Genomic DNA, 26,266 nt, shown 5'->3' with positions numbered 1-26,266 from the left:
CGTCATCAGTTATTAACACAGTATAGCGATGCACTGTCTGTAGCTAGTTTTTTGATAACGTTGATTTAAGCAAACATCAGATAACAAAACCTTCTAAGTAAATAATACTTCTTGGTGCAGCTAGATATATACACACTATAAACTCAGTGTTCTTCGTTTGCGTGTCATGCAAGGAACCCCAATGCGATACAGCCAATATGTATAAGCCACGGATATCAGTATCTCAAGTGATCCTCTCAGCAGGTTCACAATTACACAATTACTGCCCTGTGTGCGAAACACACACACACACACACACACACACACACACACACACACACGCACGCACCTGCCTTTGACTTACGGCCAAACAATCAATCCCCGACCAGAACCGTCAGCACTCGTTGCTCCACTCACAGACCTGTCCCTCAACCTTCTGTCCTGGCAGATGAGCACTCGCTCTTCTAGTGTCGCACCACACTAACCAGTGGTCAATCACAGGAGGTAGTGCCAGAATTGGAGACTCAGGCAAAATATTGACTCACTCAGTGTGTATGGTTCCTAAAGCATAACTGTAGAGAATCAGATTATATGCCACAACGCTATTTTTAACATCTAAGTTGTTCTATAACTATGTAAAATAAAGGTGTTCTGCTAAAAAAGAAACAAAAACCGTGCTGCAGTAACTGTTGACACTTGGCACCTAAATGTGATTATGTTTATCTTGTTGGGGGAGAGGGAAGGAGGAGGAGAATAATACAGGAAAAGAAATAGACATTGTCATTGATTGGCTAATATAGCTTTAATTTTTATTATTTTTTATCGTGAATGTACCTGCTGTAGCATGTGGATTCACCGACGTTATGTTTTTCAACAACTTACCACGACTAGCCTAAATAACAGTGGTTCGTTTTGACGAGATCTTTAATACTGTGCATCACTCAAAATACGTATTTTCATAATAAGCAAGTATAACTTTGTAATTCACCAAATACGATAATTAATGGGAACGCAGTTAGAGACGATGATGGAAGAAGGTTGGAGAGAAAAAGGTAATTTCGATTCTTCGAAAACACGAGCTCGGCGCCAAAATAAAATTATTTACAAAGACAATTAAAATTTTTTTAACACAAAACACTTGCAGATCACTTATCATAACACTGAAGTATAACTAAAACACTCCGATCACATACGAAAATCCGATCGTCTAAAATTGTCTATTATTTATCAAAATACATAAAGATTTCTAGTACAAAGTACATTTGGCACTGCCGTCGTTCCTTAACTGTTCTATAAAGCTTCATTAAAAAACGTCATGGATTGCAATATTAAGTCAACTGATACAACTTACAGGCTAAACTGCGTTTGTCAACGAACTAAGTGAGATTGTTATGCCACACTTTGCAAGCATGATGGACTTTAAATCTTTCTTCACTTATATTGTCTGTATCACTAGTCAAAGTATGAGCATATCTCTTATTAGTCCTTCACAAATAAACTATATGTTAGTAGCTGACCATAGTTCGATAGTTCGAAATAGATGAAAATGTGTCCTATAACATTGCAAACCACACATGAGCGCTACTACTGATGTAACTTTCCGGATACTCTGGCTCTAGCCGATGACAATTACCAAAGTAAACAATTTTGCTACCACGTCTGAAAAATCCGTCTCTGAAACTGATATCTGAGTCAGCCAAACATTATACTGATCTACGTAGCCCCTATCCTAGGTTATTAACTTCATCTTTCCTTTCAAACCATGTCATGCGATTGGCTGTCTCGTTTTAGTGGCCTCTAAAGTAATGAGAAAATTCGTGAGGAGGTGAGGAGGAGGGATTAAAAGCGCAATTGGTAGAGTTCTGCAGTCTTGAATCTTTTTTATTCGTTTTTTAATTTCTCAACATCTTACGTTATTAAATTTCCTTCCTGCGCCACCCTGGAATTTTAAATTTTGCTCTACCTGCCATCTTGATGACATGAAACATTAAAGTTCAGTGAGTACGTAATTTGCCATGGCATGTAGGAAATTAGTTCTAGGATTTGGCATTTTCAGTGCCAATTAAGAGTAAAGTGCGTTATGTAGAACCTTTTTTCTATTCTCTATTGTCTATTCGAAATATTCTAATCGAAGTCTTTTCTTATAGGTCCACCTAGTAAAATGGAAGGTATTCCCTGACACTTCTAAAATGTCCCATCTTAGTGTGAATGTTTTCCATAAGTCTCCTCTAACTGGTTCTTGAATAAGTATCCTGATTGCTTATCGTATCAGTACACGTAATTTTCAACGTCCTTTAGCATCACCTCTCAAACACTTCGATTCTCTCCTTTGCTAGTGCGGACAGTCCATGATTTAATACCACACACTTTTTTCCTCCAAACGTACATTCTTGAAAATTCTTCCCTCAAATTAAGGGCGATGTTTAATACTACTTGGCACCAGTATATTCCAGGAGAGCCTTTTAGGCTGTGCTAGTCTGTTCTTCACGTCTTCCTTGCTTCATCCATATTGTGTTATTTTGCTTCTAAGGTAACAGAATTCCTTCAATTTCATGTTCCCCATTTGGATGTTAAATTTCCCATCATAGTCTCCAACAGTCTCGTCTTTATTTGGCTTATTCGCAATCCATATTCTGTGCAGATTAAAATGTTGATTCCCTTCTAGACGTCATATAATCTTCTTCACTTACACTGAGTAGAGCAATGTCATCAGTGAATATTATCACTGATATCTTTTCACCCAGATTTTAAATAACGTTCTTTAACCATTCTTTTATTACCATCATTCCTCCTTCGCTGTGCAGATTGAACAAAAGGGGCGAAAATATGCACCCCTTTCAACCCAGTCACTTCGTTCCTGGTCTTCTTTTCCTACTGTTCCCTCTTGGTATTTGTACATATTGTAGCTTACACTCATTCTTCTCCGAATCTCAAACATTTTGCACCATTTAAATTGTCGAACACATTTTCCAGGTCATGAAGTCGTTTGAATGTGTCTTGAATTTTCTTAAGTCTCGCTTCCATCGTCGCCCTTATTTTTCCGAAAGCCAAACACATCGTCATCTAACGCATCCACAGTTCTCTTTCTCATTCTTCAGTATAATGTATCGAAATTCTATAGACAACAGATTACGAATCACACTATCACAACTGGTATCATTAAAAGCTCCTAATTTCACGATACATTAAAGGATCGTACGAAGCATTAATGGTTGCACTGGGCAGACGGTCACAGTGGATGTGTTATTGTGAAAGTAAGCTGACTGGTAAGTAATAGAATTTAGCAATAAAACCTAACATTTATCCTAGAGGTTAGGTGAAAGTACGAAATTTCTTATTAAATGCACAGATTTCGGACGATTACCAAGAGACGTTGGTAATCGCAGGATTTACCGATGTGAACTGCTAAAAGCTGGATCGAAGACACCCACACCTCCGCCGTGCAGGTTCAGACATATTTCTTTGTCGGCAATACTTTGTTCTCAGACCGCTGGGTAATTTCAGTCTGTGTCGTGTAAGTTGCGGGCATGTACGGTCATCTTGGCGACTCGTTTTAGTGGTGGTGTGTTTTGTGCAACTTTGCAGAACTTTGCAGCAGAATGACTGATGTTATGCGTAACAGATCTTATGAACTTTTAAGTGAATTAGCGAATAAGAAGGACTAGAATTTTCATTGTAAGTTTTGAAAACTATTATATTCTGTTAAGTGAAGTGAAAAATGCAAAAACCATTTTCAAAAAGAAAAAAAACTGTCACTACAGACGTTTGAAGCGATATGATGTGTTCATCATCGGAGTTAAAGAGACACTCATAGCACCAGTGTCTGCTGAAAAAGAAGCAAATCGTCATTCCTTTTGTGTTGATGAATTCTTTAACGTAATGCGGGAGACCCACGTTGCTACGGGCCGTGGGCACCCGAGCTTCGATGAATGTGGAACTGAGTCATAAGTACGTGCCTGTTGAATCAATAGTTACGTATCTGAGGTTGTTTGAACTATATGAAAAAAATTGAAAGGGTTACTGTAGTGAAACATATCACAGAGAAATGAATTCACGATACCAAACTGACTTAATCTATATCCAGGCAAACTCAGGAAATAAGTCAAAGTTCACATTTGCATACAAGGATCATTTGACAAAATTTGTTATCCTCCAAGCACTAAATTCGAAAAGCGCTATGAAGTATCGCTTCATCTTTCTAATATTTTCACAACCTTCGGTGCCCTAAGTATCTCACAGTCAGTCTGAGGGATAAGTCGAAAGTACAAATCAAGACACTGAAAATATATTATCAAAATGGACGAAAACAAATAAACCTTCCAAATAGTCCGAAGGGTATAGATTTCTGCAGGCAATGAACATCAGGTTTCATCGTGAAGGAATCAGATGAGGCCATGTTTGCTGTTCCAATGAAAATGGGCATTGCCATTTTCGTTATTCCACGTGATTTAATACAAAATGTTAAACCTGATGAAGATCTGGAAACAATGCTGAGCACTACAACGACTGAAGCACAAGGCAGGGAAGATGATGGCCAAGGGAATTGATTCCAGGGAATCAAATACTGGAAAAGAAGTAACTGTGGTGGAAAGTGCGGTTCCAGCGAGTTGTGACGCGACGTTGACAACTTCCAAGTGTTAATAAAGTGAAGTGGGTCCGAGAGGTTTCCAAAGAAGACCTCCAGCTGCAAGCAAAGAAAATGAAATCAGCCCGATGTAACAAAACTACAAAAGCTTCAGTTGGATAGACTGTGAAAATGGAAGTACCGTATTGATACAAAGTCATTAATGGTGACACATCTTCAGGATGAAAAATTTCATCAGTTCCGATTCAAAGGTGGCAAATTGATATTGTACACTAGGAAATAATCTGCACAGTGCACAGAAAATTTTAACAGCGTCATAGAAGTAGGAAGAGAAGAATTTATTACAAGGTAACTGGTTGTCAAACTGTCTTTCGTTGGAGGACGAGGGTTCAAACGTGCGATTTTTTAAAAAAGTGTTTAGCTAAAAAGCGTCTCCAATGTCATATGGTTCTAAATGTTACAACAGAAAACCATGCAGTAGTTTTTAATAACTTTTTTATATAACGTTTTCCATTGGTTTCCCATGGAATTTTGTTCATTATAATCTCATTGGAACGCAAGAATATTCAAGTAAGGTAATTTTAAATCCAATACAAACTACTTCAATAATTATAGAAGTGATTGTTTTAGTGAATACAGTTTTACCAGCTCGTATGGGCAAATCCTAAGATCTACCAATGTCTGTCGGTAAAAGTTCGAAATCTACACATTTAAACGAAATTTTGGACTACTACCACGCCATGATAGTAAATGTTAGGTTTTACCGGTAAATTCTGGTATTTACCAATCAGCAAACTTGTACAATAACATGTACACATAGTGTGTCTTTAAAGCAGTGGTTTCTATTACCTTCTGCCTCCTGCTGGTTCTTCCGCCTGTTGGAGCCTATTCCCCAGCCACATTGCAAGATGGTGCCTCACATCTCTGCCCACTCCTCTGACATTTTTAACTAGGCCTTTGGCGGAGCGAGTGCGACTCCCTACACTGCAACTCATCGGCTGCCATTGTTGATTATTTTATTCAGAATTTAAGCAACGGTTGTACTCGAACAGAGTTCCAGGATGTTTTGATTGCTATTCAAAATCACTACCCCAAGACAGTGACCAAATGTGCGTAAAGCTATGAAACATTCGTTTAAAGTGTCGTCAACTGTTCTTGCTACAGGACAGGGTGCTTTCCAAACATAAGTTCCATTGTATCAAAAACAAAGTTTACAATTTGTGTGTATTACTTGGTTTGATTTGTGGAAATAGGCACTGATTTTGGATCAAGTTTGACAATGACGAGTGGCAGTTTCGATAAAAATGTTCGCATATCAATAATTAAAAGAGAATGCTTTGGTCCGTTAGGAGAAATGTAATCTGTACAAACTTCTCCTAAGAAAGAAGTGACAAATGAAAAAGAACAGTTCAAACAGGGACCTGGTGGTGTAAAAGGGGGCAGAGGAGACGTATCGTTTTATTTTGAAATAACTGATAAATTTTCGAAAAGAGAATGTTTTCTTTGTAGTAATAGTCGAAAGGTGTAAGGTGGAGAAGAGAATTACAATACAGAGAGAGTGGAGACAGTCTGAACGCGCAGAGACGAGGCAAAACGAAGAGGTAGCCAGCTAATTATCATAGCAGCATTGTGGCAGTGCAATATCAAAATGTGAGAGGAGATTTTTCGAAACTGTCAACGGAGAAGAGAAGACAGAAAAGTAAGAAGACAAGAACCAAGAATTGAAAATTCAGCAGAAGATCAACTAAGAAGATATACTGTCAGGACGAGAAATCAGGTCATCGAAAGTACAGAAAGGTACCAGTTGTCATCATAAAACACGAGTATACTCTTCACTGAGACTGTGCACGAAACAGACGAACACTTTATTTTGACTAGAAAGCGCTGAATCTGTTATTCGTGTCTAGGAAGTGACATTTGACGTACAACAGATATTATGATAGTCATCTGTTGCAAAATTTACGTTTCAGATGATGATGAAGTTATATTTATCTGTTCGTAGCCACTAACTTCAACACATCAGTGACTACTTACATCAGAACTAAATATTACGTGACAGACTTCATGTAAACATAAATGACAATGATGATTTTTGGAACGCAATCAATTATTTCAGAACAATAACAATACATCCATATTTATCTAATTGTAGACTCAGACTTTTCTCACTGTCCCACTATCTACGAGGGCTGTTCGGAAAGTAAGGTCTGATCGGTCACGAAATGAAAACCACTGTGAAACAGTTAGCCACACCTTCCAGCTACCTCTCTAAATAGTCGCCGGTCCGACTTAGAGATCTTCCATGGCGTTGTACAAACTTTCCATTACCCTCATCATTGAAAGCAAACACCTGTGCCTTTCGCCAATTCTCTACGCTGGTCGGCCTTTCGTTGTTTGTGCCAAAACGTTGTCTTCGTAGCCAGCGGTTCATGTGAGCGGAGATGAACAACAGAGGCAGTCAATTAAAGCTGTATTGTGGGTGATAAAACACTTCCCATCGAAAACGCTGCTTGAACGTCTTCATTGAGCCTGTAGAATGCGGCTAAAAATTGCCTCGAAGAAAGAAACGCATGACATTTATGTTATGGGGGCTGCATAGCTTCAGGCGAAATCTCTCACCAGATACACATATTTGGCAGAAGGCACTATTTTTAAATATTTCTACGTGATCACTTTGCGCTCTGAACTGAAAGAGAGCTACGTGAAGCGATCGACAGACACACTAAAGGCACTGCCCAGCACCTCTGTGCAAAGTTCCATCTGGTTTCTACAGTGGTCTCCATTTCAGACCCTATTTTCTGAATGCGCTTTGTAAATCACCATTCCATGACAGCAAAGTGTAAGAGTAATAATTAACAATCAAATTTAAATTCTTTTATAATGATTTGTTCATTGTGTCACTTCATATCGAATTATTTTAACGAAACGGAATTTAACTAACGTGGTCCATGCAGTGCAGACATAATCTTTCGATAGACAATTCATGACATAACTTTCATTCCAACTCTCATTTTTCGTACAAATTGCTCAATAACTTTCAAAATTCACATTAACTTATACACCATAAGTCCTACACAAAAAAAGTTGCAATAACTGTATTGGCACGTAGCTACTCAGACGAAACAGAGAAATAACTTACCTATCTAAATGGTTACATAAATGACATTAAATAGGAATACACTTCCTAATGTTCTGCAAAATACTGACGTTCGCGAAGCCGCGACAGTTGCTCCATTCACCACCGTCGCCTACCATCATGGTCTACAGATGGTCACATTCTGAAACCGGTTACCATCGGAAATATATGTTCTACCACGGTCAAGGCTGTTTGTAATCGATTTTTAATGTATTTATGTTGCCTTCCAAGGCTATTGCTCGAGAACCATAAGGGCTTCCACATTAAGCATTTACCATCTGTTTATTTGGTGATCCTCAATGTTAATGAATTATTGGTAACATTTTATTGGCCCATCACCTTACTAGTCGCCCCACCAACTCCCTATTACTTCAGTAGTAGTGAAAAGTGGCTGTAAATGGGGGTTGAACAGCAATTAAAACATTAAATCGTTTTTATTGTGATTATAAAAGCCTAGCTTGAGTTTGGTCAAGTTAATGGCCATCTTCGTGTAGTGTGGTGCTGTATGGCACAAATTACTGTAGTGTTCCCTCATTTGTTGCGAAGTTCTTGTGCAGTGTGGTCTTCGTTGGTTTCTGCCGCCGTTTTGTACGTGTGGTTCTTGTTGACAAGATTGGTCTGTTTGTAGGTCTGTTAGGTTACAGTTCTTTGGGCACCCATATTCAAGTTAAATGCTGTGAGACAGCCACGTCAACATGTCTCTGCAGAGACTTGCTGCGAATGCAGTGTGGGACTTGTTTGTGGCTGAAACAGAAGTGCAGCAGCGTTGGGTGGTACGGACACACAGTATGGAGTCGACCTACAGATGAGGAAGGGACGACATGGTCTGCTAGGGTTCTTCAGGTATCACTGGGATTGTGTTCGGGAGTTGTAGTCACGACGGTAAGCGAAGTGGGGAGATATGAATCATGTCCGCTGAGTGTAGGCTGTTTGTTTGTCTGCCACGTCTCGGTGTCAATCATGCAGATTAGGATTAGATTAGATTAATTATTCATTTCATAGACCCATAGAAGAGGGAATCCTCCTGAGTGTGGAACATGTCAGATAAACACATTACAAAAATGTAATTAGAAAAACTTAAGTTTCATTAATTTTAACGATCCTCAGTTAATAAACAGTAAAATTATGTACATGAATTAAATTTAAACTTCTAATATTTACAGGTTAAATACTTACATCTGCTTTCGTTAAATCCATCATTCAGACATTTGCTAGTTTCTTGGCTGTTACCACCAAGCATTGCCAAAAATTAAAGTATAATAATTTTTTTTGAAAATGGTCTATTGCAGTTGTTGAGAAACTCATGGATGGAGTAGAAGGAGCTGGCCACCAAAACTTCTTTTAAATTATGTTTAAATTGTGCCTTGTCTGAAACTATAAATTCTTAATCCAGAATGAGTCTCGGTCCGGCACGCAGTTTTAATCTGCCAGGAAGTTTCATGTCAGCGCACACTCCGCTGAAGAGTGAAAATCTCATTCTGGAAACATCCCCCAGGTTGTGGCTAAGCCATGTCTCCGCAATTTCCTTTCTTTCAGGAGTGCTAGTTCTGCAAGGTTCGCAGGAGAGCTTCTGTTAAGTTTGGAAGGTAGGAGAAGAGGTACTGGCAGAAGTAAAGGTGTGAGAACTGGGCGTGAGTCGTGCTTGGGGAGCTCAGTTGGTAGAGCACTTGCCCGTGAAAGGCAAAGGTCCCGAGTTCGAGTCTCGGTCCGGCACACAGTTTTAATTTTCCAGGAAGTTTTTTAAACTCTTAATGGTTGCTGGTAACTTATTGAAAATATGAATATGCGTTTCTGAATACTGGACTCCTTTCTGGGCAAGAATAAGTGATTCTAAATCTTTATGTATGTTGTTCTTATTCCTAGTATTGATTCTGTGTACTAAGCAGTTAGTTGGAAAAAGAGATGTATTATTTACAACAAACTTCATTTAGGAATAAATATACTGAGAAGCTGTGGTTAATATGCCCATTTCTTTGAACCGGTTTCGACATGATGTTCTTGGATTTACACTACTCATTACTCTTATTATACGCTTCTGAACTCTACAAATTTTTTCTCTGTTTGTGGAGTTAGCCCAAAATATGATACCATATGACATAATGGAGTTTTTTTATATTCATATCTCCTATGTCTGACATCATTCGCATTGCAAACACAGACTTGTTTAGGCGCTTTAGCAGTTCGTTAGTATGTTGCTCCCAACTGAAGTTATCATCAAGTTGTAATTCCAAGAATTTTACACTCTCAACTTCTCCTGTTTCCATGCAGCAGACATACCTACGGATATTGCGGCGTACCCGGCTTTGAGTGTGGGACGTCTGCCTGTCGCTGCTTCAGTGCCATATGCCAAATGTAATGCTCAAATGAATGCTGCTGACACACTGGCAACCGTGTGAGCTGTCAGCTTACCGCATTCTCACTGCTGTGTGAGGGATACGGCGGACATGTACATACTAAGGCCTGATACATCCATGCTGGTGTGGATGCTGAAGTGACGGAATCAGATTGGCATTTTGCTCAGCTGCGACTGTAAGAGGTCGAGCATATGTGTGAGCAATATTGTTTTGTTGCCCATTGTGGTTCGTACATTTTTTTTCAGTACAGGATATTTTTTCTAGAGCGTTTGATGTCATGTTTGTCTTGCTCATTGAGCTATGTTAGCGATGCCTGAGATAACGTTGTTAAACTGTGTAACTCAATGTGTGAGGCTTTCACCCAACCTGTTTTCGAATATGAAAACTCCTTTTCTTGTTTCCCCTTGCTGGTTGAAGTTAGTGTTTATCTTTGGTTCTCGTTTGTGTATCGGCGTATGAATTACGTGTTTACGTGCTGCAAAGGACTGTTATGTTTCATTGAGAGGTTAAATTGTGAAACTTCTCGCTGTATCAGTAACTTTAAATATTTACTGCGCTGGTAGTGCTGAGGTTGTCTGTCGTATGGTTCCATATGTGTAAGGCTATTGATCTAAGGTTGTCAGCGTTCCATTCTGCAAGGTTTAATGCACCAGTTGCGCCAAGACTGACTTGGATGTGTGTCAAGATGATTGATATACATCTCATGTATGTTCCTTTTTGCAGAGTGTCATTGAAAGGTAACCCGTGGGGATGACTATACAAAAAGGATAGAGAATGTATGCAAAATTTAGTTTACTAACAACATTTATTTTCCCAAAACAAAGACAGACATAAGTTATACTAAACAAGTTTTATTGTAACCTGTAAACAACTGGGTGGCAGAAGTGAGTCAAGTACTCTGGCCCTAAAAAAGGAGATAACACAATCTGAACCGATCTGTCTCTCAGCGGACTTTGATTGATAATCTACAAAGCTTTTCAATATAGGTGCTGAGAGCAAGTGGCGATTGAGATCTGTACACTCTTCAAGGCTGGAGTGGCAGTACGTTACCCTGTTTGCTTCACGCAGTGATGTAACTTGTAGCTGGCGAGATTTGTGCAGTGGGTGTGAGACATGAATCGATCGCGGCCACGGTAAAAATGCAAAACTCTTACGGTCTAGCGATCAGGCGGACAGATCGCAATTTACTCTCTACCAGAGCCCTGAAATCACGGTAGATTTAAGTGTGTGACACACCCGTTCGCTGGTTGTGCCAGCGACCAACACGACAGAGCGCACAAGGATACCAAACGTCAAGACTGCTAAACCAAAAACGAATAAGTGTGCACTTGGCAAATGAATAGTCCGAGACGTTTGAAGTCACACGGTCGGTACAGTAAGAAATTCACCACAGGCTCCCAGTTCTATGATACTCCCAATTGAAGTGAATCTCCGAACAGGTTCCAAGCACCGACCACGCGTGTAAGAGCATCGACCAGAAGTCATCTTACCAAAGTCCAGCACCTGAGAGCCTCACACCTCTCCAGAAAAAAAAAAAATCCGTTTTCCCACAAAGTGCACGAACGACACCGCATTCTCCACGTCTTGAGCCAATCATAGGGCTCTAGAGGCGCTAAATCTCCCCTCCCACACGACAGCACAAACGTATGTCGAACCAGGGCAAGAGATAAGAAACCTGCGTCTCTGGAGAAAGAATAAACCGCCAATTACTGGCTTTTTCAAGTTTTCACAGAGGGGGAAGATGTTTTTCTCCGAAGTCGAGTCGCTTCCCGAGTCAACAAGCGGACAGATACCATCTTAAATATCTTTATCTAAATCGTCTGTCCCTTGGTGCTTATTAGTCATAGTTATGAGGTGATATAAAGATTCTGTATCTAAGCGTTTCTCAGACGCCGGAGTTTCTTATACAACCTAGGCGGCCGTTGGAATTGGGTCACAGGAATATTTGCAGTATTGCCGAACACGAAAACTTGTGATTTTTTATTATGCATGGCGCTGCACACAATGCCTGGTTTACCCGTCCACTGTTTAGACGTGTCCCTTCAGTCTGTCGCCCCAGCCCAGCCTTCGGCTGGCGCCAGTGCCGGTATAGCAGCATTATAGCAGCATAGTTCTGCTGACCTGTCTTTACAAGAGGCTGCTCTGTCTGCCCTGTACGGCTGTGGGCCTGTCCGGCAAGATTTCCCTCCAGTTGCTTCCAACTCCCAACATGCCATTTCTACGAGCTAAGAACCATAAAAATACCTCATGCCTTTAGCGCCCTACCAGGCTCCATCAACATCTGCTCAGGCCGTTGACTGTCTAGAGTGTCACTCATGGAGCGTCAGGTTGTCATAAAATCTTTAATAATTTTCTATATACGAAAAATAGGTGAGAGAGTAACTTGTCCTCTCTTATCTACATCTACATGATTACACTGCAATTCACATTTAAGTGCTTGGCAGAGGGTTCATCGAACCACAATCATACTATCTCTCTGCCATTCCACTCCCGAACAGCGCGCGGGAAAAACGAACACCTGAACCTTTCTGTTCGAGCTCTGATTTCTCTTATTTTGTTGTGATGATCATTCCTACCTATGTAGGTTGGGCTCAACAAAATGTTTTCGCATTCGGAAGAGAAAGTTGGTGACTGAAATTTCGTAAATAGATCTCGCCGCGACGAAAAACTTCTTTGCTTTAATGACTTCCATCCCAACTCGCGTATCATATCTGCCACACCCTAAGGTGTCTACTTCTAAGAAACTCATGCTAGCAGCTGTTCGTGTTTCAAATTCTGGAATATTCCATTCGTCTTCCCTGGTGAAGGAATTTCGGAAAACTGCGTTCAATAACTGCGCTTTAGCGGCACAGTCGTCGGTAACAGTACCATCGGCACTGCGCAGCGAAGGTGTTGACTGCGTCTTGCCGATTCTGTACTTTACATACGACCAGAATTTCTTCGGATTTTCTACCAAATTTCGAGACAATGTTTCGTTGTGGAACCTATTAAAGGCAGCTCGCATTGAAGTCCGTGTCAAATTTCGCGCGTCTGTAAATTTTAGCCAATCCTCAGGATTTTGCGTTCGTGTTCGATATTTATTCTATAGAATATCTTGCCTGTTTGTGCATGTGACACCACTTGATTCTGTAAGGTTTAGTGCACCAGTTGCAGTAAGGTTAATCTGATTGATGTACGTGAGTTACCTGTATTTTTATGCTGTAAAGCTTTATTGTGAACATTTACATTAAAGAATTTGGTGATTTGCTGTAAATTCCATTCATGATTCATAAGCAGAAAGTATTACTGGTAGCGTAGTTGCACTAACTGTAGATCTGAATATCTGTCATGACAGTCTTTGGTTTCATATTAATCCTTTGCGTTCAGTATTGGGACCATTGCTTAATTAATGTGCCTAAATAGTATGGGCACCTGAGTTTTGTTGTATATTATGTATAATGTGCATGAGACTTTGCAGATGCGCATACTTTGCTACAACTTCTAAGGTCAAATATTCATTTTGTTCTGGTTAAATGTCATTAAGAATATTTCATATTTATTTTAATCTGCCAGGAAGTTTATATCAGAGCCCTACGGAATATCCTTTCTTCCAGGGGTGCTAGTTCTTCAAGGTTTGCAGGAGAGCTTCTGTGTAGTATGGAAGGTAGGAGACGAGGTACTGGCGGAATTAAAGCTGTGAAAGGGGTTAGGAGTCGTGCTTGGGTAACTCAGCTGGTACAGCACTCGTCTGCTAATGGTGAAAGTCCCGAGATCGAGTCTAGGGCAGGCACAAAGTTTTAATCTGCCAGCAAGTTTCAAGTCAGTGCACATTCCGCTGCAGAGTGAAAACCTCATTCTGGATATTTAATATCGACAAGTTATTGTTAACATTTCTTGTCTTATGGCCAATTGTTGTAAGGTGTACTTTGAGATCAAACTGTTGCGATCAACCAGAGTAAAGTTACGTTTATAATTATGTGTAATGTCTAGATTTGGTGTTTTATTATTAACTGACGAATTCATATTTGGCTAGTAAAACCACTAGCACCATTAACTCCCCACTCCCAAGCTCCCTACCATGTCCAGTGGTTGGACAAATATTGTAAAGCAGGGTCTACAACGCACGACGTACCAAACTTTACGCATGCAGCGTACGTGGGCCACGTGCGAGACAATGCGCGGCCTGTCACTTGGCTTTTCTCGGTTCTTTTGGGAAGCACCTAAAACATCGCGACGCTTCACTTAGCACTGCGGTGCGGCATTTTCCATTCAGCACAACTCTCTGAATACGGCAGAGTCGTAGTGTGAGTACTCTTTACGTTTCGCTACATGTTCACAGCTGAAGTACGTGTTCAGGTCCAGTGGCTGTTGGCACAAAAAGAGGTAGTCTGCTGATCGATGGTCATAGCGACGTCTATTGCTATGAAACGATTTTACAGCACCATGTAGAAAGAATTTAGGCGTTAAATGACTACGGAACAGCAAAAAATTACGACTATTGACAGACTGGTTTCTTTGTTCATCAAGAAGTGCTTTGTGCTAAATTTGCAGCCATGGAGTACTTGAAGAAATTGTTAGTACAAATAGTAAAATCTTTTGAGTCACACACATTATTGCATTGAAAACAGGAGCAGATTGTAGCCCTAAGAGTATGGAGACCTCATACATTACTGAAAAGTGCATTGGTTAAAACAATTCGCATGCCTCAACGATTTTTTGATTTAAAACTGGCTATTATTAAATTTGTGAAGGAAAAAGGAGTGCAGATCGAAAACTGGAACATGCGGAATGGACTGCTTATTTCGCATTTTAAATGGACTTGGCTGTACGCTGTCCACAGTGAGACATTGCAAAGTAGCTTCTTTATGATTTGATGGGGGATGATTTAAAAAAATCGCGTTGAGGAAGGGACACATTCTGATCAAAACAGTGCAGCTTCCTAAGCTCACTGACGTTAAAGAAAGCATGCGGTCTGAAGAATTCATTGTGACCTTGCAAAAATTACAAGGATAGTTTTTTAAAGGTTTTGAGGACACTGTCAGTCTAACGTCTGTTTTCGAGCTGTTCTAGAAACCGTTTCCCATATCAGTTGAAAGAGCACCAGTGCATGTGCAGATGCAGCTGACTGACTTCCGTGGGAAGTCCAGTTTTAATGAGAAATCTTTTTATGTTAAAACTGTCCAGGAGCTCAACATTGCTTTCCTCAGGTCGATTTTTCAACTCTCCATAAAGAGGCTGAAAAAATGGCGCAATATTTCGATCCATATATTTGTGTGAAAGACATTTTTTCGACCATGAAACTAAAGAGTCAAGATTACGTGGCAACAGTATGCCGTCTGTTTGTGCCAAATAAAATTATATTCTGTCTTCAGGGTGCCAAAAATAATTAATTAACACTGGAAACTTGTTTTGTTTGTGACCTGTGCTAATGAGAAATGTGACACATGAAACCATGTCGTAGGCGCTGCAACTGTACTGCCACTTAAATATGGCGCTTTAACTGTTTTCCCCTCTCCCCCTCCTAGCGCTCAGACAGCGAGGCGTGGTGATGTGGGAAATGTGAAGCCAGGCCGAGCCCCTTGGCGAGCAGAAATTTCGGCAACCCTTGTTCTGGAGTATCTTATTGTTGTGACAAATATGAGTCGCTATCTCCCGAGCTGTGCGGAGTGGACACATAACTAAGAATCTAGGCGCGCAGTCCGGAACCGCGCGACTGCTACGGTCGCAGGTTCGAATCCTGCCTCGGGCATGGATGTGTGTGATGTCCTTAGGTTAGTTAGGTTTAAGTAGTTCTAAGTTCTAGGGGACTGATGACCACAGCTGTTAAGTCCCATAGTGCTCAGAGCCATTTGAACTAGGAATCTCAGAAACATTATGCACAGCAAATAATGACGGTATAGCCTATGTTGTAAAAGGGTAGGTTTGGAACTTCTTTCCCTCATGAAGACTTTAGTTTACTTACAAATATCACTATACTTAACGTAAATTCACAACTTTACAGCTATCAACCAATTTTTCTGTTACACACACACACACACACACACAAACACACACACACACACATGCAGGGTGTTTCAAAAATGACCGGTATATTTGAAACGGCAATAAAAACTAAACGAGCAGTGATAGAAATACACCGTTTGTTGCAATATGCTTGGGACAACAGTACATTTTCAGGCGGACAAACTTTCGAAATTACAGTAGTTACAATTTTCAACAACAGATGGCGCTGCAAGTGATGTGAAAGATATAGAAGACAACGCAGTCTATGGGTGCGCCATTCTGTACGTCGTCTTTTGCTGTAAGCGTGTGCTGTTCACAACGTGCAAGTGTGCTGTAGACAACATGGTTTATTCCTTAGAACACAGGATTTTTCTGGTGTTGGAATTCCACCACCTAGAACACAGTGTTGTTGCAACAAGACGAAGTTTTCTACGGAGGTTTAATGTAACCAAAGGACCGAAAAGCGATACAGTAAAGGATCTGTTTGAAAAATTTCAACGGACTGGGAACGTGACGGATGAACGTGCTGGAAAGGTAGGGGAACCGCGTACGGCAACCACAGAGGGCAACGCGCAGCTAGTGCAGCAGGTGATCCAACAGCGGCCTCGGGTTTCCGTTCGTCGTGTTGCAGCTGCGGTCCAAATGACGCCAACGTCCATGTATCGTCTCATGCGCCAGAGCTTACACCTCTATCCATACAAAATTCAAACGCGGCAACCCCTCAGCGCCGCTACCATTGCTGCATGAGAGACATTCGCTAACGATATAGTGCACAGGATTGATGACGGCGATATGCATGTGGGCAGCATTTGGTTTACTGACGAAGCTTATTTTTACCTGGACGGCTTCGTCAATAAACAGAACTGGCGCATATGGGGAACCGAAAAGCCCCATGTTGCAGTCCCATCGTCCCTGCAGCCTCAAAAAGTACTGGTCTTGGCCACCATTTCTTCCAAAGGAATCATTGGCCCATTTTTCAGATCCGAAACGATTACTGCATCACGCTATCTGGACATTCTTCGTGAATTTGTGGCGGTGCAAACTGCCTTAGACGACACTGCGAACACCTCGTGGTTTATGCAAGATGGTGCCCGGCCACATCGCACGGCCGACGTCTTTAATTTCCTGAATGAATATTTCGATGATCGTGTGATTGCTTTGGGCTATCCGAAACATACAGGAGGCGCGCGTGGATTGGCCTCCCTATTCGCCAGACATGAACCCCTGCGACTTCTTTCTGTGGGGACACTTGAAAGACCAGGTGTACCGCCAGAATCCAGAAACCAATGAACAGCTGAAGCAGTACATCTCATCTGCATGTGAAGCCATTCCGCCAGACACGTTGTCAAAGGTTTCGGGCAATTTCATTCAGAGACTACGCCATATTATTGCTACGCGTGGTGGATATGTGGAAAATATCGTACTACAGAGTTTCCCAGACCGCAGCGCCAGCTGTTGTTGAAAATTGTAACTACTGTAATTTCGAAAGTTTGTCTGCCTGAAAATGTACTGTTGTCCCAAGCATATTGCAACAAACGGTGTATTTCTATCGCTGCTCGTTTAGTTTTTATTGCCGTTTCAAATATACCGGTCATTTTTGAAACACCCTGTACATAGTACGATGTGATGTATGACATTCATCAAAGTAGACTGAAAGAAAATAGATACAACATGTTAAATAGTGACCTGCTCTACGTAAGAAGGTGAAGATAGTAGGTGATGCACGTCGAAGTCTTTCAGGTATTGCACCACAGTTATGGAAACAGGAATAGAGCATCCCATACTCATATTGCTGTAGATGATTTGTAGTATCTTACCTGTTTCGATGCCAAAATAAATGTCATTTTCGTCCTTTTCGTTTAGTCGCTTGCCACCAAGCTATTGTGAGATAAAGCTGTTTACTTGAGTAGCATTATGCAGTTTCATATTTTGTTTGCCAAGCAGATTTCAGCTGCACTATAAATGTAGCTATTAAGTTTTCGACCCAGGTATACTGGTGTGCAAGCTTTAGATGTAGTTCCGATTTCTTTCAGATTGCTGGGTTCTCTCGTATGTGCTGCTGCTGGTACTGGCGCACAGGTCCTTCGCTTCCAAGATACTGGTCATCGCTCCGTCGCCGTCCATAAGTCACCAGAAACCGTTTCATATCCTAACTGAGGCTTTACTTCAACGAGGTCACGAGATCACTTTGTTCACTCCGAATCCTCTAAAGGTAAGTTTGCATAAAAATTCGTTTTAAGAAAGCTGCAGTATAGTCTACCGTAGTGATATCCTGTAGAGAATCTAGTCCCGTAACATCTTATGTATGATAAATCAGCGCCGGCCGGTGTGGTGGAACGGTTGTAGGCGCTTCAGTCTGAAAGCGCGCGACCGCTATGGTAGCAGGTTCGAATCCTGTCTCAGGCATGGATATGTGTGACGTCCTTAGGTTAGTTACGTTTAAGTAGTTCTAAGTTCTAAGGGACTGATGACCTCAGAGTCATTTGAACCATTTTGATAAACCTGCAACGTAAGCAAGATAATGGAAGTGTGAGTGACATTCAGGAAGTTTGATTTCTGGGCACTCAGATATAAAACATCTTAGCAGAGGATGAATACAAGGTTAGGTCTGAACGTTTCGCTGATGACAACGTCATTACAGATGGAGCATAGGTTAAGAATGCAGTATGATGGGTCTGGAACTCGACTGGCTTTGTTTTCAAAGTAGTTATCCCTCAATCTGCCTTTATCGATGCAGCAAAGATACCAAAGTGAATGGCAAGACGTGATTTGAACCACACTGCCTCCATGCTTCCATTTAGGCAGAATCACGCTCAAATATCTGTAATATTGCCCTATTGCTAGTTTGGTCTTAAATTAATAGCAAACAATCTCAGAAGTCAAATCCCTTAGTGTGTATTATCCTTCAGTGGATTTTCATCGAAGGCAAAGTATTCATTTCTCTTGTCTCCGTGACGTTGCAAGATCTGTTATGGCGCATTGCCACAGTTGTTGATATTATCTCACCAGACGTTCCTGATAAGAATGGGACCACACTTGGAAGTTCCTCGTATTACATGTGGAGAGTGCGATGAAAAGCCTTAAATTCGATGCAAAATAAACTGACGATTATTCTGCAGAGTGCAGTACGTTCAGTGTTGGCAGAACTGTATTAAGTCGTCCATAGACATCCAAGTATTCTACATAGATTGTCGATCTGGAAAAAATCACTGCGTTGGTAAGAACCACCAACCTATCAAAGGGGTTGGTTGGCGACGAAAGAGTAGTATAGCCCACGATGAGTGAATGCCTTTACTTTAGACATCCAGCTTTTGACAATGAGACCTTCTAGCAGCATGGTCACCTATGGTATCTGTACTTTCGAACATGTTCGAAAGAACAGATACCATCTTCATATATACATTGCTGGTCATTAAAATTGCTACACCAAGAAGAAATGCAGATGATAAACGGGTATTCACTGGACAAATATATCATACTAGAACTGGCATGTGATTACATTTTCACGCAATTTGGGTGCATAGAGCCTGAGAAATCAATACCCAGAAGAACCACCTCTGGCCATAATAACGGCCTTGATACGCCTGGGCATTGAGTCAAACAGAGCTTGGATAACGTGTACGGGTACAGCTGCCCATGCAGATTTAACACGATACCACAGTTCATCAAAAGAAGTGACTGGCGTATTGTGACGAGCCAGTTGCTCGGCCACCTTTGAACAGACGTTTCCAGTTGGTTAGAGGTCTGGTGAATGTGCTGGCCAGGGCAGCAGTCGAACATTTTCTGTATCCAGAAAGGCCCGTACAGGACCTGCAACATGCGGTCGTGCATTATCCTGCTGAAATGTAAGGTTTCGCAGTGATCGAATGAAGGGTAGAGCCACGGGTCGTAACACATCTGAAACGTAACGTCCACTGTTCAAAGTGCCGTCAATGCGAACAAGCGGTGACCGAGACGTGTAACCAATGGCACCCCATACCATCACGCCGGGTGATACGCCAGTATGGCGATGACGAATACACGCTTCCAATGTGCGTTCACCACGATGTCGCCAAACCCGGATGCGACCATCATGATGCTGTAAACAGAACCTGGATTCATCCAAAAAAATGACGTTTTTCCATTCGTACACCCAGGTTCGTCGCTGAGTACACCATCGCAGGCGCTCCTGTCTTTGATGCAGCGTCAAGGGTAACCGCTGCCATGGTCTCCGAGCTGATAGTCCATGCTGCTGCAAACGTCGTCGAACTGTTTGTGCAGATGGTTGTTGTCTTGCAAACGTCCCCATCTGCTGATCAGGATAAGAACCGCTAGTCTCCTATTGACAGAGAGGACAGGGGGAAATGGACAGAGAGAGATGAGAGCTGGAGATGGACAGAGATAGGAAAGCGAAGAAGATACCGACAGAGTGGAGGAAGAGACAGGCGAAGAGGTGAGGGAGCAGATGAGCAGACAGAGAAGGAGGAGGGAATGCACAGAGGAGGGGGGGGGGGTGTAGAGGAGCTGAACAGGGACAGGGGGTGATGGAGATGGGCAGAGACGAAGGGAACGAAGAGGTGGACTAATAGAAGATTAGAATAAACACATACGCTGGCTATCCCAGGTACTTAACTTGTTAAAGACAAAAACACAGGAATCAATCCTTACTAAAATAAAAATTGCATATTTTAAGACTTTAAAGGTGAATTCCATGCACAAGCTGTAGCGAGCCCATCGGCACCGACTGACCGCCATGTCATCCTCTGCCAACGGAGTCACTGGCTGCTGCATGGACGGCGTGGGGACAGCACACGTCTCTCTCGCCCTTTGTCAGTTTTCTTGACGTGGAGCTCCTACTTCGCATTCAAGTGGCGTGTCAGTTGAACTCACGAGTGTCAGTCGTCCCATCAAGGAAAGAAAAGATCTCTGGCACAACAGGGAATCCAACCAGGGTCCTCTACATGTCGGTTAGCCACGCTGAGCAGTCATCTGCTGTTTTGGATATTTTAAAATTGTAATGCATTAAGATCCAATGTGAATTAACATCTTAATTTGCCGGTCGGGGTGGCCGAGCGGTTCTAGGTGCTATAGTCTGGAACCGCGCGACCGCTACGGTCGCAGGTTCGAATCCTGCCTCGGATGTGTGTGATGTTCTTAGGATAGTTAGGTTTAAGTAGTTATAAGTTCTAGGGGATTGATGACCTCAGAAGTTAAGTCCCATAGTGCTCGGAGCCATTTTTTTCGTAATATACTGAATTACAGAACCTAAAAGAAATTGACGGTAATTGCCACTGGGTAAGGGGTAGGTGTGTTAGTGGCAACGATTATGTGACCCTACCAGAGTAGTTCAATAAAAAACTAATGTTCTTCATTGTAGAGTAAAACTTGTACAAAAATGGAAACGAACCATGGGTTTATGTTTCGGATCTACTGAGGTGTACGCTTCTGAAAGAACTGTAAGGTTGGTCAGGCAAGGGAGAGGGGGGGGGGAGGTGTCGGAGGTGATAACGAAACCACAAAATCGGGGTTGAGCTCCAAGGGTGAAATAAAAATTTGCTATTGCTGAGAAGTTGACAGCGACATCATACGGTTGTGATGATTAGAAGTTTGTGTTAATTTCAATGTTTTGTGAGGCATATGTACATTCTTTGCAGGTATCTCACGAGAATCTCACGGAAATTGACCTATCTGCAACTTACAAAGTTCCCAAGGAGATTAATTTTGTGCTCTGGGCTTACATGTCACCCGTGGAAACTCTGAACCTGCTTATGGACTTAGGAGATGACGCGGTTCGAATGCAATTGAGTGAGCCGGTGGTACAGGATTTTATAAGGTACGTCTTTTCCACACATATTGAACTAGAACACCTGTTTCTTGGTAGTATCACCCTCAAGAACTCATGCAGAAACTGAATACTACTATCATCTCTGTAAGAACGATCTCCGCTGTCTGTGACACTGAAACACGAAGATCTGTTTGCTTACTTTCAGTCTATTATATCGAATGATGTTATATTTTGTAGCAACTCATGGAGCGCACCAAGAATATTTCTAGTCCAGGAAAGGGTAGTCAGGATAATCTGTGTTGGCAGCTGTCAAGCTTCGTCCATGTTTTTGTTTAGGAGTCTCCGAATTTCAACTCTGTTTACCCTTTACGCATATTCCATAATTCGGTTGTTGTTGACTCAGTCAGAAAGAAACTCCGAAAAATTGGACGGAAAAACGATATGCACTAGGATAACCCTTTCTTAAGCGTGCTACAAAACGATATGTTCTACTTAGGAGTTTCCAGCAGTCTGAAGATAAAAATCTTTGCACATTCCTTCTATTCTGTACATCACAGCGCCACAGTACCATTGAAATTTTTACATCACATTTTTTTATTCTTATATTCTCTCACAATCTTTCGTGTTTTATTAATTATTCCATTCCTTTATTTGAAAATTTTCTGAGCAGTATACTACAAACTATGCACAGACTCCTTCCATGACCAAGACGTTTTCTATCACGTGGTCCCACGGAATCCGTCAAATAAATAAGTAAAACCAAAAACAGATTCAGGACGCAAATTATGTGAAGAGATTCAGCAGTCTTGAATCTGTTACACACACTACATTTGCAGTCATATTTGCAGAATTCACGAAGTGACCGCTTTCGGTGCATAAGGCCATACGGCCATTGATCATCACATAGTGGTGCAGTGGGATGCTTCTCTTTGTGACAAAAAGGGGTCAAAACACGGACGATGGCCCTTGTTACCTTTAATGGGGATAGAATTTAGTCGCTTTACCATTAAGTGCCTTTTAAAATTAAAACAAATAAACAAATGTTCACCTAATGATACTGATCAGTAATGCAAATGTTAATTGTGCTGTCCGCAGCTCGAGGTCGTGCGGTAGCGTTCTCGATTCCCGCGCCCGGGTTCCCGGGTTCGATTCCAGGCGAGGTCAGGGATTTTCTCTGCCTCGTGATGACTAGGTATTGTGTGATGTCCTTAGGTTAGTTAGGTTCAAGTGGTTCTAAATTCTAGGGCACTGATGAGCATAGATGTTAAGTCCCATAGCGCTCAGAGCCATTTGAACCGTTTTGTTAACTGTGCTGTACTTAGGAACAAACTACGATAAATACCGAGTCACAGCACAGTCTTTTGTTCCTAATAATGTTTAATGCATTCAAAATATCAACAATAATTCGATGAGTGGTGAAACCAACTGCTCTATTCAGTCGTTAGAAAGTGAGTCGAGAGCCCAGTAAAGCTATTAGGGAATAGTTATTGTATAAAATTAAAGAATTTAAAACAGCTCGTGAAACGCATGTTGTGTTCACAGCTAAAGGTTGGCCTAAATGAAGATAAATCGCGTATCTTCTCACATCTAAACAGGGTCACACCGACAAGCAACGCTACAACCCAAGCGTCGATTAGAAAGAAATCTATGTCACAGTCCAACCTGAGTCAAAGTCCAACCTCAGTGTACAGAATCAGACTCCCAAACCTACTTCAGCCGATAAATTAACAAGCTCAGCCGATCCGCTAGCAGAAAATAATCATAATCCAAACTAGTGCCGAATTATTTTTAGTTCATGGTGAATTTGCACGAAGTACTGCTGTCCTACTACCAACGACCCAAAAAACTTCTGACTTCCAACACGCGGCCGGACAACGTTGAGGATCACATAGATCTGGGCCAACGAAATGGTTCCGAACACTTTGCTCGAGCAAGATGGCCACAGTATTTCTATAGCCTCGGTTCACCCGTTCCCGAATAATGCAATACCTACGTCACTTACGAGCATCATAGTTTCACCAGCTTAACTTCCACCCGTTGATACATAAATAACATCCTCATTGTAGCATTACATGGGCGCCAAAATTCTGGTTCGTATCGATATTTTACATTTAATTTTACGTGCAATATTTCATTCTGTATTTAAGATTAAATAACTGCAAAGCTTACTTGTAGTGCTCGTAACCTGTTCATACTCTTCATGCCGTCTGAATCGTGGATTTAATTTCAAACAATATTCTTAAAAATTTACTTTATTTACTTGCGATTCATCAAGAAGATTAACACATTTTATCACACTATGTGAGCGTGGAAGTAGTTGCCAGGGAGTAACTGATGAAATCAAAATCAAATTGCTTTTAACAAATGGGAATTTTATTGCTAAAAGCCTTTTTTTTTAGAGAAACAGATTTAAAATTATAAGCAGAAAGCACCCTCTAAATATCAAGTTACAATTTATTCCGAGGCAGAATGAAACAAATTTTTGAGTTCATGAGCTTTCGGGCCGAGAACCTTGCCGCTCCCTTTTGACACGGCCGTAGTCACGACCGCTCACAACAACCTCTGAAAGACTACACAGGTGCAAATCTGCAACACGCCGGATTACCTTAAAGTAAATGTTTTAACAATTCGCACAAGCACACAAACTATGCACCCCGTAGGGGGGATGAAAATGGTACGAAACACTAAAATTAAAAGATTAACTTGCCACCGAAGCTGCAACTTGATTTTAACTTCTAAGAAAAGTCTTACGGTAGAAGGGTGGCAACTTTATATACTGAAATGACCATTTAAATAGAAGCCCATGAAAAGCAATCTTATATAAAATTATACAAGGTTGGCCAAACGAGTTAACATGCTCTACAGTACACAGATACCGCCCCTCAAGGTGATAGGCAAGATAAAAACATATTTCAGAAACTAGGCCGTTACACTCCAAGCAATAAATTCATCAACATATCGAATCCGACAAACATGACAGAGGCAGCTATTAACGTACAGCAGATTGATGGGGAGATTACCGAACAACCCGAACGGCAGGTTGCTCTAACTCACCCATACTCCACAAGGGAAAAACGCACCACCCAATTCATAAATAACCACCTTCCCGCGGGTGGGCAAACGGAGAAGAATGGTGGGACGACCCCAAAACAAAGGGGCTGGTGGCCTCAACAAGAAAACAAGTAAATGAAACAACATATCACCAATCACTCAACTTCTAATAAACTGTGATTTCTCGAGAAGACCTGGCGCAGCACCCCCAAATCGCTCTCCCAAACCGTCCGCTGCCAGCCGCTTCAACGGACGCAGGAAGGCGCGCCGATCTCCCGTCTCACGGCGTCGCAGCTCGCGCCGGCCAGACCGATGTCGTGGGTTGACTCCTGTTCTACATCTACATCTGCATCAATACTCCGCAAGCCACCTGATGGTGAGTGGCGGAGGGTACCTTGAGTACCTCTATCGGTTCTCCCTTCTATTCCACTCTCGTATTGTTCGTGGAAAGAAGGATTGTCGGTATGCTCCTGTATGGGCTCTAATCTCTGTTGCTCTCGTGTCGGCCGCGAAGCCACTACCCCTCGCTATACGGCGTGGCCCACTGGACTCACGTGGCGACCTCACATGCGCCGACGCTCAAGGCGGACAAGTCCATCTTGTGTCTCAGTGTGCGACGAACCAACCGATCGATCCAACCGCCAATGACCATTGCCTGAGCAACTCGAGCAGACTGGCGGCCTAACGCGCAGACTCAGATGCAGGAACTAAGCCCCGACCGGACGACCACTAGCTGAATTCTCTTGTGGAGTGGAAAGGCTCTCATTTATCCGGCTTTAAAGATTGATCTTCACGAAAGACATACTAACACTCCGGACGACAGACAGACACTAACTGCCCCACAAATTCGGACGAGAGACAGCGTAGCAAGCTGGAGACGAGAGACTGACCCCAGACTCGCCAACTGCCGAGATCATAGCGGCCCTTAAATGCACGTGAACAGGCAACCTTTCCCCTTTCCCACCAGAGGGAGACAGCAAAGCTGCGATTGCCACAGCGGCGCCACCGCCAGAAACGGAGGGCGACTGCTTCACACTACGCGCTGCGGCGCGCTCTTCAAAACAGCAATTTCTACCACGGCTCACCGTCAAAAACTGCAATTACAGATATGACACCGCATCCTCATCAGATCTGTACACTTCTTCCCAGTGCACTATTCAGAATTGAGATATCTGTAACACGTCACGAAATATGGGCAAAACAATGCTATTTTAAAGGAAGTTAATAAAGCACCCAATAAAAATTACAAATCTTAATAACCAAGGATGGAAATGCAAAAGAGCGTTTGGCCTCATTGGCCGGGAGGTCCCTTGCGGGGCAGGTCCGGCCGCCTTGGTGCAGGTCTTATTACATTCGACGCCACACTGGGCAACCTGCGCGCCGGACGGGGATGAAATGATGATGAAGACAACACA

General features: G+C 42.0%; 1 protein-coding gene across 1 annotated transcript in view; it reads left to right on the top strand.

Moving 5' to 3' along the window:
- The first annotated feature begins 1,003 nt into the window (after positions 1-1,003).
- The window catches only part of LOC124596632 (UDP-glucosyltransferase 2-like), an 82,359-nt gene continuing 57,096 nt past the window's right edge, over positions 1,004-26,266 (top strand). Inside the window, exons 1-3 of the mRNA XM_047135861.1 lie at positions 1,004-1,031; positions 18,070-18,248; positions 21,670-21,848. Of these exons, the coding sequence (XP_046991817.1) occupies positions 1,004-1,031; positions 18,070-18,248; positions 21,670-21,848 (386 nt within the window). The remainder of the gene's footprint in view (positions 1,032-18,069; positions 18,249-21,669; positions 21,849-26,266) is intronic.

This window comes from Schistocerca americana, chromosome 2 (assembly GCF_021461395.2).
Source record: "Schistocerca americana isolate TAMUIC-IGC-003095 chromosome 2, iqSchAmer2.1, whole genome shotgun sequence".
NCBI classification, from domain to species: Eukaryota; Metazoa; Arthropoda; class Insecta; order Orthoptera; family Acrididae; genus Schistocerca; species Schistocerca americana.
Note: the sequence above shows the minus strand (reverse complement) of the source record. Positions and strands in the feature narration are given on the sequence as shown.